The sequence below is a fragment of the Myxine glutinosa genome, chromosome 11, assembly GCF_964187855.1.
Source record: "Myxine glutinosa chromosome 11, kmMyxGlut1.1, whole genome shotgun sequence".
In the NCBI taxonomy this organism is placed as follows: Eukaryota; Metazoa; Chordata; class Myxini; order Myxiniformes; family Myxinidae; genus Myxine; species Myxine glutinosa.
Genome location: NC_136271.1, coordinates 121682860 through 121697747, shown reverse-complemented (window position 1 = coordinate 121697747; position 14888 = coordinate 121682860). Strand labels below are relative to the sequence as shown.

At 49.7% G+C, this 14888-nt stretch overlaps 1 protein-coding gene across 2 annotated transcripts in view; it reads right to left on the bottom strand.

Annotated features, from left to right (window-relative positions):
- LOC137436918 (rho-associated protein kinase 2) overlaps positions 1–14888 on the bottom strand; it is a 141809-nt gene that overhangs the window by 69895 nt on the left and 57026 nt on the right. For both annotated transcript variants that reach the window (XM_068131147.2, XM_068131148.2), the window contains exons 16-18: positions 3996–4131; positions 3746–3837; positions 3225–3462 (exon numbers count right to left, since the gene is read on the bottom strand). In XM_068131147.2, coding sequence (XP_067987248.2) covers positions 3225–3462; positions 3746–3837; positions 3996–4131 — 466 coding nt within the window. The remainder of the gene's footprint in view (positions 1–3224; positions 3463–3745; positions 3838–3995; positions 4132–14888) is intronic.

Here is a 14888-nt window from a genome sequence, read left to right as displayed (position 1 = left end):
TGCGAGGCCGGCGGCCCCGATTGCTGCTTGTCGGAATCCCACCTACGCGTGGCTACTCAGCGAGGCCGGCGAACTCCGCTGCCCGGAATCGCCTCAACGCTTGAGGCTCGTCTGGCACTACTCGAGGACTCGCCACTGCACGGATGCCCGGCTTGTCGGCGCCGTAATCTCTGTCCCGATTAACGGACAGGCAGCGAGCCTCGTCTGACGGCAGTTTCTGAGGACATCGAGCGGGATCTTCATAGACTTTCACGGCACTCGGGCACGACAGGGGAATGTCGTATCAAGCTCGATGATGATACACCATAGCACGATGTAGTCGGAAGACCGCCTAACGGTCTTGCCCACCATCCTCTTTGCTCGGGTGATAGTGGGAATGGCTACCGCACTGTTGACGCTATTCCCCGCATCTAACGCCTGACAAACACGGCCCGATAGCTATCAAACGAGACGCTACTTCAGGACGTGCAATTTATCGCTGCCCAGCGTACTTGCCCACTCGACTCGGCGTGCCGCGCTGGTTCGACAGGCCGAGTTCGACAGGCCGAGTTCGACTTTCTGTTTTCCCTCGAACGCAGTGCGCCCTGGGACATACAATCCACTGGTCGACCAGGTTCATATTCGGTACCCCAATCTCGAGCCCGCTTGAGTGCTGGTGCCAAATGGACGCGAGTCTATAGTTTCGGTGCGCCACTTTGCTCCGTGCGGGGATACCGCTCAGCTGGAACTCAGCTCGGGGAACCCGAGGACCCGCCGTCAAACCCGCCCGCCCGCGCCCGAACCAACTGATGACGTCACCAACAAATCAGGTGTTTGCCCTAAGGCGTCATTACCGTAATTGTGTGCTTCAAGCGCTCTCGTCATCGGGGTTCGTTTACCCGAGTTTCCATGTGCCTTGGTAACTCCACGGTTGGCGGAAATACTCAACCTGACCGCCCCAGCACATACGTGCGTGTCATAAAATTATCTGCGGCGCTTCCTAGAGGTCGCGCGCCCGCGCCGTCTAGCCCTCAACGGGGACTCATGCCGTTGTTCGCTAGGACCATAGTGCCTTCGGGGCGTCTAGCACTCAACGGGGACTCATGCCGTTATTCGCTAGGACCATGGGGCATTTGGGGTACACGGTGACCCATGAGATGATAACATTGAGCGTAGCGCCCGACTCCCTTGTCTCCTGAGCTAGACACGGAGGCGCCATCCCGCCTGTTCGTCCTTGACTCTTGGCTTGTTGTTTCCAGGACAGAGCTCTTGGCTCGTTTCCACGACATTCGCGCCGGGATCGAGACTGCGAGACGCCTCGCCCGGCTGCTGCCTGTTTCCCTTTCCCTCTGACCCAGACTGTGAAGGTCGCTCGACTTCGGTACACAGCGCGCAGCTGCAATCTCGGAGGCGGGGTGGATGAAGGGGTGGATGAGAATGAGGGGGTGGATGAGAGCATTCTCTCGGGTTTGTCGATAGGGCAAATCCATGGATGGCAAATCCATCCAGGACATTGCGGAACTCCATGGCGTGAGTGCGTGGAGCGATCCAGCTAGATCTGAGCCATGCAATGCCCAGCATTGAATGGATGGATGGCAAATCCATCCAGGACATTGCGGAACTCCATGGCATCAGTGCGTGGAGCGATCCAACTAGATCTGAGCCATTCAATGCCCAGCATTGAAGGGATGGATGGATGGATGGCAAATCCATCCAGAACATTGCGGAACTCCATAGCGTCAGTACGTGGAGCGATCCAACCGATCTCCTTCGTTCCGCCGAGCTTTAACTCTAATTAAGGTCCCGGAAGGACAATTTAGGTCAGGTTACACGTGACATCGCATGCCGTGTGTGTCCGTCCGAGGTAATTACCGATCCACAGAGAGCTGTACTGCAGGACGGGACGTGATATGCCCGTCTGCATTTTCGAGATGAACGGAGGCCTCGGAGGAGTATGAATCGCGGAGAGCGAGTAAGATTTCTTTGATGATTGACTTTAACGTGCGTGGGGACGTACGGCGTCTGTGCCGGGTGAGGCCTGGTCGTGAGGGGCTGCAAACATAAATACTTTGACTTAGTTCGCGACAGATGGCCGGGGAGACTTTAGCTAATGGCTCCGACCTATTGGCTCCGAATGGCTCTCATCGATTCTCTCTCTCTCCCTCGATGTGTACTCCTGTCCTCGCTATTATTCCATGACAACATGGACCCAACATGGATCTAACATGAACCCTTGGGAGCTTAGTACAGGTAAAGGCCGACGTGGAGGCTTACTGTAAATGCGCCGTGTGACGAATGACGATTTGCTCTTCGACAAGGTACAAATTATCCAACCTAGCTACTGTGCCGACTACCCCACTGTAAGACTACTGCGACCCACGGGCTCTTCGTCTTCTCCCTGGGACCCACGGGATGTACACTGCTTGCTTTGTTCGATATCTTCTTGTTTGGGATTTCCTTTCTCGATACATCTATATCTGGGAAAAGATTGCTAACCAGACTATGAAAGCGCGGTTGAATTGCAGTAACCCTGCAATTGGGATTGATGACACCCTGGGCGTTTTGACTGGCAGTAACAGCCTTTCCGATGTATTTTGATTCTTTGCATTCCTATGTATCCCTCTGCTGTTTATCAATATGTGCCTACTGTTCATTACCAGCTAGTCAAGTTTTAAACGTGGGGAGAATGTGATGAAATCGTCATCCAAGTTACGACACTGATGTTATTCTCCTCATTGCCACTACGCGACACCACCGCGGCTCCTATAAAAGAGACTGCCTTTCAGCGCAGAAAGGAGTTCTTCATCCATCATCGCTATGTAACTCTAGAGCACCTCTGGGCTTCTGTAGAATGGTAACGATTCTGCAATGTACACTATCTGCCCGCTTATCGAGATACCACCTGTATGCACCTGTATTCACCTGAAGTAATATTAATACAATGATTATTGGTTTCTCTCTAGATGCTGTTTGAGAACGATTACGATTAAACCTACTCTTGGGACAATGTTGTATCTCTGATTTACAACAAAGGTTGAGCAGAGAGTCTTGATTTTGGCAAGAATTTGTCAAGAATTAAACGTATTTCTTATTCTACATATAATTCATTTATTTAGATGTGATCTTTTATTATCAGATTCCAGTAATAAATATATTTGAGAAAAATGTATGTGAGAAAAAAAAAATGTGTGTGAGAAAGAAAAAAAAAATGCAAAGCTAGTTCTCAGTAAGGATAATCAGAATACCTTTGAGATCTCCCATGAGGTCCGAGGTACGGCTGTGATCCTGTCTTTCCAGCTCAAGAGCTGCCTGGATGTTGAGGATTTCCTTCTCGAGCTTGAGTCTATCTCCTTCCATGCAGTTGCTCTTTTGCAGCAGTTGCTGCTTCTCCTGCTCAAAAGCCTTAGATCCCTCTGCTTGTGCCTTGCGGGCACGAGTCACCACCTCCTGTTCAGCTTTCAGTCGTGCAGAAACATCCTCAAGCTGGAAAACAAGAACGTGTTTAAGTGCAAAATATGTACATGGCCCCCAAGTAGATATACATTCTTCCTATTCAATATGATGTTTCTCTCATTAGATTGTACATTTGTACAGTGACTATCCTGTGACTCTTACAATGCCAGCCAGAAAAACTAAGTAAACATTGCATTTTAATAATGGCACTGCAAATAAATAATCAAACAAACAATTTATATAAATACATGTCGTCAATGTGCTGTTGTTCATTTCCTTTAAACAGACATGGAAACGTTTCTGGTTTAAGGACCTGCTTTTCCAAGTGTGATATCCTTTGGCTGTAAGATGCCACCATTCTATTTTCCACCTTTAGTTCTTCCAGCTGCTCATTAAGGCGTTTCACTGTAAAAAATAGGCAGCACATTAAATTTAAAAAAAATACTCAAACTAAAGCTGGCAAGCTTTTGTGCCTTTGCAATATTAACAATGCCTCTGCAACACCAAGGAAACAAGTACAACAATTGGGAAAAATAAAGGGAGGCTTTGCTATAGTTTCTTGCCTTCTGATTGGGCAGCCTGTCGTTTGCCAAGCTCGGCATCGGCTCTATGCTGCTGTTCACCAAGCCTTTGTTGAGCCAACGCTCGCTCACACTCTTCCTGCCACAGTTTGCTCTCTGTTGCCTTCTTGCTACTGCTCTGCCAGGAGAATGCACCAAGGAAAGGTCAGGCTACACTGGACTCTTCCCCCCCTCCCCCTTTGGTGTTTAAAGCTCTTTGTAAAAAGTGCTTTTATGGGTCATTTACATATCACATTCGTAAAGGAAGCAGGGTCACATGATAAAAGGACATTTGAGTAAATTAAAGGAAAAAGAAAGTGGATATATGAGAAAAAGGATGAGGACGGAAGTTTGGATGCAATGTGGGAGGATTAAAAGAGCTGTTGTTCTGGGAATGGATTAAAAAAGTTGGATTAAAAGAGGGAAAAGTAATGGGAATGGATTTGCCTGAAAAATATTAAAAGGATTGGGGGGAAGGGAGGAGGAAATATTCCACCACTTTTGCATTTCAAATACAAGCCTTGGAGAACAAAATAGAGAAAGTTGTTTTATGCCAAATTGTGGATCAAGTTACAAGACAGAAGAACTTTCAGCAATTTGTTTCAACTTTCAACTAAAGTGAGACGAGCCATTTGCATTTACGTTTCTTGACAAAATGACAAATGTAATTGCAATTGCAAAACTGTTTGGTTGTTCTTCCAAAATGAAAAAGAGAGCAACTTATTTTATACATGGTCTAATGGAAGACCTGCAAGTCCAGTCATTCAAGACCAGCAAGACAAATGAGGCACACACATGCAGACAAATACATGAGACAACACCAGATTTGACCAGCCAGACAGCTGCTGAGCTTGGGGGAAGTGATGTAATTTCCAAGACCATTTTGGCTACGAGCAATGCCATTTTTGTGACATCTATTTTCTCTTTGCATTTGGTCAGGCAATTAAGGACAAAATTCCTACTTACCATGGATGCCAACACAGAGTTTTTGGCCTCATTCCATCCTTTCAAGTCCAAATGCCAACTCCTGACAAGTGTGTGTGTGTGTGTGTGTGTGTGTGTGTGTGTGTGTGTGTGTGTGTGTGTGTGTGTGTGTGTGTGTGTGTGTGTACATATATATATATATATACATATACATATATATATATATATATAATGCATTTATTTTATACTAGGGCATGCCCGTACTATATATATATCTAAAATTATATCCCCCCCCTCTATTTACATGAAATGGTTTGGTCCAAAGCGAACGGCTTGCGAGTACGGTGACAATCCCCCCCCCCTCTATTTACATGAAATGGTTTGGTCCAAAGCGAACGGCTTGCGAGTACGGTGTTTTTTATCGGACCCGTGGAATTATAGATAGTAGTTTTAATTAGTTTTAAAACATAGTTTAACGGCAACATAGTTTTCCAACGTGAAATAAATGAATACGCTCTCAAATGTGCCGTCCGAGGCAGAGTCTGTTCGCCACGTTCGGCACACGTGATAGCTCGCTGCTCTCTGATTGGTTGAATCGTTTTTTGGACATAGCTCGGTAACTACTTGTCCGATTAATATGAAACCTTGAAAAGGCACATCCTCGGGTCCCCAGCAATATACCTGGCAAGTTTAAAGTATATCGGACCCGTGGTTGTCGAGAAACAGCGGTCACAGACATACAAACATACAAACATACAAACATACACACAGAGATTACTGGAATTATAGATAGATAGCGCTTTTCAGGAAGCCCAAAGACGCTTTGACAGAGTGCAAAACATAAAGCACAGCAAAACATAAAAACAATTGCAAAAAAGAAGAATCAATAGGGAAATATTCAAAGCACAAAGGAGGGAGAAGGAGAGGAGATAATCAGGGGTTAGATGAATATGAATGATCGTTTTAAAGGCCATTTTCCCCGCTAGAGCGGGGGTTAGCCTTGCGGGGCCCATGACAATCATGGTTCCCTGTTTGAGGCAATGTTTTTATGGCCGGATGCCCTTCCTGACGCCAACCCTTAGTCACCTCTTACGATGCGCAGGGATACGGTGTACCTATTCTAAACCGGGGTACACACCGGGAGATGATGTGGGTTAAATGTTGAATGCAGTGTTGAACAGGTGGGTCTTGAGTGATGTTTTGAATGTGGTGAGTGAGGAGTCTCTGATGGTGTGAGGTAGTGAGTTCCAGAGGGTGGGAGCAGCGACGGAGAAGGCCCTGTCCCCCCAGGATCTGAATTTGGTCCGGATGGGGGGGTTCAGGAGGTTGGTACCAGCAGAGCGGAGGTTGCGGGTGGGAGTGTGTCTGGAGAGGAGGTCAGCCAGGTAGGATGGGGCCAGGTTATGGAGGGCTTTGTAAGTCAAGAGGAGGATTTTGTACTGGATTCTCTGGGAGATGGGGAGCCAGTGAAGCTTGTAAAGGACGGGGGTGATGTGGTCACGGGTCCAGGAATGGGTGAGTAGACGGGCAGCGGAGTTCTGAATGTATTGGAGTTTATTGATGATTATTGAGGGTGAACCAAAGAGGAGGCTGTTGCAGTAGTCCAGACGGGAGGTGATGAAGGCGTGGATGAGGGTTTCTGCAGCTGTGGAGGAGAGGGATGGACTGAGACGGGCGATGTTTTTCAGGTGAAAGAAGGCTGTCTTTGTGATCTGTTTAGTGTATTTGTCGAAGGAGAGGGTTTGGTCAAAGATGATGCCAAGATTCCGGATGTGAGGGGAGGTGGATACTAGGATATATATATATATATATTACCATGGATTCACATTATATATATATATATATATATATATATATATATATATATATATATATATATAATTAATTTTATATATATATATATATATATATATATATATATATATTGTTGCGGATATGGGATTTGGCCTCCATATCCGCTTGTAAATATTCCCCTATTTCCCCAATACTCCCCAACTATCCCCAATCCCCCATTCCCTAGTCCCATTGTCTGTAAACAACACGCTGTAGAACCGACCTTCCCCTTCTTCCCCCATTAAATGTCGTGCCCAGGTCCACCGCATCTCACGTAGACAACTTTCGGACCTCTTGCTAGTTATTCTTAGTCTATGTCAGTTAAGGACTCGTTTCCATTAATTCTGACTCTTCGTTGCACCAGAATGTGATTGTATGGCACCAGTAGTGAGTTTAGGACCTCCCCATACCTCCTCCCATCTTCCCCATGAAACAACAACAACAACAACAACAACTACAACAACAACTACAACCACAGCGGGGGGCGGCGCGGCCGCGGCGCGGGGAGTGTGCGTCCTCACTCCGGCTTGGTTAGCTGCCATTGCCCATGCGCTCCACGGGGTTTACTCGAAGGGGCTGGCTGTCAGCTCCTCGTCAGGGGCGGAGCCCGGTAACCCCCCGCAGCCAGTGAGAAGCGGCGGGCCGATTCCATCTGGGGCGGAGCTAACGAGCCGAGGGCGTGTCACTCCCCGCCGGATATGCGCAGCCACTTACCGGACGTGAGGTGAGATGCGCCCCCAGCTTGGAAAGACAAGTCGCGACCTCCGAGCGCTGAGAGACCTCCCGCATCTCTGGACCGGACCGGGTCGATTCTGCCCCTGAGCCAAGAGTGCACCTTGAGCCATCGACTACCCGCCTTCCTTGCCATCAATCCCCGTGTGAGTCAGTCTTGTCCCGTTTATCTGTCGTCTGTCGGGGCTAAGATAAGACCGTGTTTAAGTGCCCACCTTTCTATGCTGTCTCTCTTGTCTTTGTAATCTAACCTTCCGCAATATTATAACCTCCTCCGGAGGTCTTGAGAACCGTACCCCTGGTGTCGTGTCATTTTAACCCAGCCGCTGTGTCCTTTCCTCAATTGATTTAGCATAGCGCGACTTAGTCAACGTTCGAGTATAATCGGGTAACTTGTGCGAACACGGCGGCCATTCCGCTCGGCCCACCATAACATCAAAGTCGTGTCCGTAACAATTGGTGTCGAGGAGTGGAATTCGGACCTGGGACTAAATTTATTAGGCCCAAATTTTGGAACACCAATTGTACCATTAGGGTAACATTTTGGTGTTGGGAAGTAGAATTCGATCCGGAGCGCGTTTCCCGCGCTCGAAATTATAACGGCGAAATTTGATTTTGTTTTACGAAAATAAAAACCCGAATTTTGAAAGTCGCGCTATGGCAGACCAAGTCGGCTGGGTTCCGGTAGAGGAGAGTGAGGCAGGGTCGGTCCAGGACCAAATTGAGGGACGTGAGGAGAGCGAAGCAGCGAGGGTAGCAGACGCACAAAATGGCGCCTCGCTGGTCACGGCGACCGCGCCCGCGACCGTGGCAGCGCCCCTGGTGGATTTGAACCTTTTTTTTCTACAAATGAAGGCCCTTATGGACAAGAATAGCGAAGAAATGGAAAGCAGAATGATGGGGGTAATGGGGAACCGGATGGATGCTCAGAGTGAGCGATTGGAGGGCCAAATGGGGGTAATGGGAAACCAATTGGGGGTAATGGGAAACCAAATGGGGGTAATGAGGGACGAAGCGAGGGGTACCGGTGGGGGGTTAGACAATAATTTTAAGGGATTAGACAAGAAATTTGGGAAGTTAGACAATAATTTTGAGGAGTTAGACAAGAAATTTGGGAAGTTAGACAATAATTTTGAGGGGTTAGACAACGGGATAAAAGAGGTGAGAAATGGGTTAATGGGGGTAGAAAACAGAATGGCCGCTCAGGAGAATCAAATGGAAGGGATGCAAAAGGGGTTAGAGGGGTTAGAAAATAGTATGGAAGGCAAATTGAGGGACATGAGGGACCAAGCGGAAAGGGAAGTTAAACAAATGGGGCAGCAGATAGAGGGGGTCAGAATGGGGGTAGAAACCAAACTGGATGCTCACAGGGAGGAAATGGAGCAGATGAGGGTGGCATCTGGGCAGGAGATGCAAGTGATGGGAGAGGAGATCAGAAGAGGTGTGAGTGAGGAGGTCGGAGGAGTGCGCGAGGAGGTGAGGCACTGTAAGGAGCACATGGAGAAGGAGGTGAGAAAGGGGACTGTAAAGTTACAAGGGGGCATAGAGGACCTGACGCAGGAGGTGGAACAGCTGACGGAGGGACAAAAAGGACTAACGGAGCAGGTTCAAAGGAACACTGCGGTATTAGGAGGGTTAAAGGCGACACAGAAAGAACTAAAAGATGACTTGATAGCGACGAAGAGGGAATGTCAGATGGTACGTGAGGGACTGACAACGAGGTTGGACGAGGTGATAGAGGTAATGGAGACGAAGGACCGGCAGGTGAGGACGCACATGGAAACGGTCAAGGTAGCCTTAGAGGACGAGCTTGAGGAGACGTACCGGGGAATAAAGGAGGTGAAGCAGAAATTAGAAGAAGTGGAAGAAGGGGTGAGCGAAATTAAGAAGCGACGGAGAGAGGATAAGAAAGAGATAAAAGAGGAGATAAAAGAATTGGTCCAAAGTCTGTGTTTGGATCGTGATGATGTGCTCATTAACCGGATGAGGGATTCGCAGGTGATGGAGGAGAAGCGAAGAGGAAGAGGACCCGGTGTAAGTGGTGACCAATATGGTCGTGCGTATGATGCGCCAGGGGATTTAAGAAGCTTGGGGGTCGAGATGGACCCGGGTGTTCGTGAGAGGCCGTGGGTGAAGTGTGCGACAGGTCTGGTGTGCGAAAAAGGAGGTGTGCGAGAAAGTCCGACTCTGGGGTGTGTGAGGAAAAAGTGCGTGCCAAGGAGTGAGGGTGCTGGCGAGAGTGAGTCGGTCGTAGCGCGTGTGCGAGGGAGCACATGGAAGCGCGGTGTGGTAAGTGTTACAGAGGGTGTGATGGGAGAGTGTGCGCAAGAGTGTGCGCGAGAAAGGTGTGTGACGGACGGGTGCATGGGGAAAGAGTGCGCTGTCAAAGGCAAGGAAGAATGCACACCTGTGGTGAGTGTTACAGAGGGTGTGACGGGAGAGTGTGCGCAGGGGTGTGCGCGAGAGAGGTGTGTAACGGACGGGTGCATGAGGAAAGAGTGCGCTGTCAAGAGTAAGGGTGAGTGCGTTGTCAAGAGTGGTGGTGAGAGTAGTAAGAGTGACAAGGAGCGTGAGTTGGTTGTGACAGGTGAGCGAGGATGTACACCTGGGATGGAAGGATGCACACCTGGAATGGTAGAGCGTGAGTGGGAATGCACGCTGGAGTTGGTGGTGAGGCACGTGGTTGGGTGTGCGAATGAGAGCACACCTGTGATTGTCACAGAGGAGGTGACCGAGGAGGGGGCGCGAAGAGGTGTGTTGGTGAGGTGTGCGACCAACGAATGTGTGCCAAAGTGTTCGGTGGTCAGGTGTGTGACCAAGGCTGTGAGTGGAATGGGTGTACCTGGGTGTGTAAGGAAAGGTACGAGGAGCATGGGAACGGCTGGATGGGTGAGCAAGGAACGGGCTGCGGGGTGTAAGCATGCAGGTGAAGCATCGACGTTAAACAGAGCAGCGGTTAGGTCGACTTTTAGCCGAATCGGGCCCTCGGTGCGTGCCGGGCCTCGCTTTGAACGGCCGCGTCCGTGCTCCACTGGGCGGAGCTGGCAGCCCGATAGAAAGGGTCGTCATGGCGACCACTTTTTGGTGAGACGTGCCGGCAGGTCGAGAGCGGGACATTGGATGGCTCCGTGCCGAGATGGTGCGTGGGATCTCGGCACGGGTAAGCCCCCGTCCCTGCACCGAATGCCGGACGCATCCAGCCGCTGGCACGGAACAACCCGCATTCATTGCTCGGCTTTACGAAGCCGGGCTTTGGACGGGAATTGGCGCACCGAGAGGCAGTAGTGAGTAGACGGGTGATGAGGTTAGTGTTTTGGCCCCAAAATTAGAGAAAAACAAAATTTGATGATTGGCAAAGGATTGGCAGTAATGATTGGCAGATGATGGGCAGTGATTGGCAAATTTTTGATTTGTTGAAATTTGATGTGCAAAATTGGTAGTGGGAGATGCCCGATGTGGTGGGATGGCAATTCTGTCATCCCTTACAAAAGTGGGGGCAAAGGAGCAATAGCTTATGGGGTTGATGGCAGTGTAAACTAGCCCGGGTGGGTTAGGATATTGATAGGGATCTAGCGAAGATGACATTAGGTGACGTTAAGTTTAGTTAGTGACTGATACCTGTAGTGGGGACGCAGGTAGATTAGTGTGGATGATAATGACGTGGGAGCGCAATAGTTTAAAGGGACGACTGGGAAGCGCAAGTTTCAGAGGGGAGTAGTTAGCTGAGATGATGCCGTGTGTGTGAGAATTGAACAGGTGTGATTGCACAGGTGTGCAACTGGAGCAGTGTGGAGCAGTGTATGAGTAGTGAGTGTTGTGGATCAGCGCGAATGCGCTTGGGGAGAGAAGGGTGCAGGTGGCACCAGGTGTGAGAGCACAGGTGTGCAAGTACAGGTGTGTGGAGAGAGTTGGAGTAAGTGGTACGGAGTGGTGTGCATGGTGCGAAGGTGTGAATGGGGGAAGAGTGGACCCCCATCACGGATACCCGGGGCGGGTAGTGTAAGTGTTAGGTAGAGGGTATAGGTAAATTGTGGTTGGATATTGGCATTTGTGGTGCGGTTGCAGAATGGTATTGTGGATGGGTGCATCAGTGTTGTGGAAATGGCTGGGCGTGTAGCCTGTTAGTGTGTGTAGTTGGTTGGGCACTCCACCACTGAGGATGTCGGCCAGGTGAGGCCGCAGGTGGGCTCTGGGAGCCGTTAGTGTCAGTGGGTGCCTGAGGATCCCGGGTGTGGATCGGGTAGCCCAGTGCCAGAGAGGGCACCGAGTGGGGAGAGCGCCAGAGGGCCTTCCCCAGGTAGTTAGGTTAGGGTAAGGAGCAGGTAAGCTCGGAGGCAACTGCAGTGGTGGAGGTGTGCAGGTGGGTAGACCCGCTGGGAGAGGTACACGCCACAGCCCAGAAATTGTGCGAGGGCACCGGGAGATGAATCGGGGGAGTGAGACCCCAAATTGAAAAGCACCACAGTTTGCTCAATGGGAATTGGTTTTTAGAACCCATAGTGTAAGAGGGCCAATGGTTTGGCAGGAGAAAGACCCCGGGTAATGTAAAGTTGTTAAAGTCATTTAGGAAATAGTTAGGATTGATGAACCTGTCGCACCATACGCAGCCACTTACCTGTGGTGATGATGATGACTCCACACCTGTGTTTTCTTTGTTTTGTGTTGCAGGAAGTAAGGATTGCTGTTGGATTTGTGAGACGCATCACGACGTGGATGAGACATTGGGGTGATTCCATCTCTCCCTCCCTAGGAGGGACTGATGATGAATTGGTGATAGCAAATTATGATGTTGAGTTGGAGATGGCAAATTTTGATGAGAGTTGAAAATGGCAAATTTGATTGGTTAGGAGGGAGAGAAGACGAATTTGGTTTATGGGAGGAACGGGGAAGACAGTAGGGACGTTTGTTGATTTGTAAAGTAGATGTTTATGGGTAGTGTTGTGTTTTGTGGATACAGTAAGGGGTAAGGGAGGGGCCATGTAGGTTACCTGGTGGGGGGGGGGGGGGGGCGTACGGTAGGAACGTACCTGTCTCACCTGGTTCCCATGTGCCCCCAGTGTGCATTACCTTACATTGCGTGCACTTTTGCGCCCTTACCACCTTACTCACTTGTCTGCTTCTTTTGTCTCCCACCTCCGAGGATCTGGCTTTGGGGCAGAGAGAGAGGAGAGAGAGGTGCTGGCTCCGCCGTTGTGGGCCTGCACTTTCGCTGCTTGCTGCCTGGATCGATACACCATATGGACCGCAATTTTGGTGGCCACCCACAATGGACCGCAGTCTTTTGCGGGCAAGCACCACCCATTGATGGACCTCTGGGTCAAAGTGGCACCTATGCCAAACAGGTGAACCACTAATAGTTGGCCCCCTGACGGCCACAATAAGAAATGGATGCGGTTGGCGCCTTTCTTTATTTCGAAAGAAGTAAGAAGGCCAAGTGCACCACACGAAGGCAAGACCAGCGGCAGAACATCGGCCGGCTGCGACACCACACCATGATTACTAAACATTTTATTGGTGCACCGGATGGTGCTGACTGTGTGATGGGGTGGTGCTTTTGGTGCTTGGAAGGGGTGCTCTGCACATTATTAAAGGCCGTAAGGCCACAGAGCACTCGTGGGTTGGTGTATCGATGCTGGCATGCGTGCTCTCTCTATGCATAACATCTGCATGTGTTCCTCCAAAAACAGGTCCTGGATCGTAGTGTAAATATCAGCGTAGTCTTGTAAATAATGCTCCCTCCCGGCTGTATGTTTAGTTTGCGAATTCTTTCCGCGATTCGGTTATCCTGTGGGTGTGTTTCTGTGAGGAGAAGGGTGCAACGTCGCAGGGGGACATATTTACTCATTTGTGAATATCTGTAAAACTGTCGCACTCAGGGTAGAGTTAATAGTAGAGGGAACTACATCTGAGTGCCACACTAAAATAGGTAAAAATTTATCGGGTCGGGACGCCCCGAGGGTAGAGAAGGGTGCAATGTTGCGGATATGGGATTTGGCCTCCATATCCGCTTGTAAATATTCCCCTATTTCCCCAATACTCCCCAACTATCCCCAATCCCCCATTCCCTAGTCCCATTGTCTGTAAACAACACGCTGTAGAACCGACCTTCCCCTTCTTCCCCCATTAAATGTCGTGCCCAGGTCCACCGCATCTCACGTAGACAACTTTCGGACCTCTTGCTAGTTATTCTTAGTCTATGTCAGTTAAGGACTCGTTTCCATTAATTCTGACTCTTCGTTGCACCAGAATGTGATTGTATGGCACCAGTAGTGAGTTTAGGACCTCCCCATACCTCCTCCCATCTTCCCCATGAAACAACAACAACAACAACTACAACAACAACTACAACCACAGCGGGGGGCGGCGCGGCCGCGGCGCGGGGAGTGTGCGTCCTCACTCCGGCTTGGTTAGCCGCCATTGCCCATGCGCTCCACGGGGTTACCACGAAGGAGCTGGCTGTCAGCTCCTCGTCAGGGGCGGAGCCCGGTAACCCCCCGCAGCCAGTGAGAAGCGGCGGGCCGATTCCATCTGGGGCGGAGCTAACGAGCCGAGGGCGTGTCACTCCCCGCCGGATATGCGCAGCCACTTACCGGACGTGAGGTGAGATGCGCCCCCAGCTTGGAAAGACAAGTCGCGACCTCCGAGCGCTGAGAGACCTCCCGCATCTCTGGACCGGACCGGGTCGATTCTGCCCCTGAGCCAAGAGTGCACCTTGAGCCATCGACTACCCGCCTTCCTTGCCATCAATCCCCGTGTGAGTCAGTCTTGTCCCGTTTATCTGTCGTCTGTCGGGGCTAAGATAAGACCGTGTTTAAGTGCCCACCTTTCTATGCTGTCTCTCTTGTCTTTGTAATCTAACCTTCCGCAATATTATAACCTCCTCCGGAGGTCTTGAGAACCGTACCCCTGGTGTCGTGTCATTTTAACCCAGCCGCTGTGTCCTTTCCTCAATTGATTTAGCATAGCGCGACTTAGTCAACGTTCGAGTATAATCGGGTAACTTGTGCGAACACGGCGGCCATTCCGCTCGGCCCACCATAACATCAAAGTCGTGTCCGTAACAATATACTCAGAGGCAAAAGTTATTGTGACATGGAATTTTTTCATTGGTAATCTTGTGAATGAATTTTTGGATTTGAACCAGAGAAAGAGTGTGTTAAAATGGTCGAAGAAACGCAACCAAGCAGTTGTTGTTCGAATTGCACGAAATTTGCAAGAAGCATGACATATTCGAGAAAAATGGCCAGCAATGTTCACTTTTAAAGGCCAGACAACCAGACGCTTATCATTTCCACTCAATGCAGTCTTAAGAAGTGCAGAAGTCAGAAAAACACCTCTATTCATCGTTCTGGAACCCAGCCCGACGGCCAATTCTGACGCCAGAACATCGACGTCGACGTCTCCAGT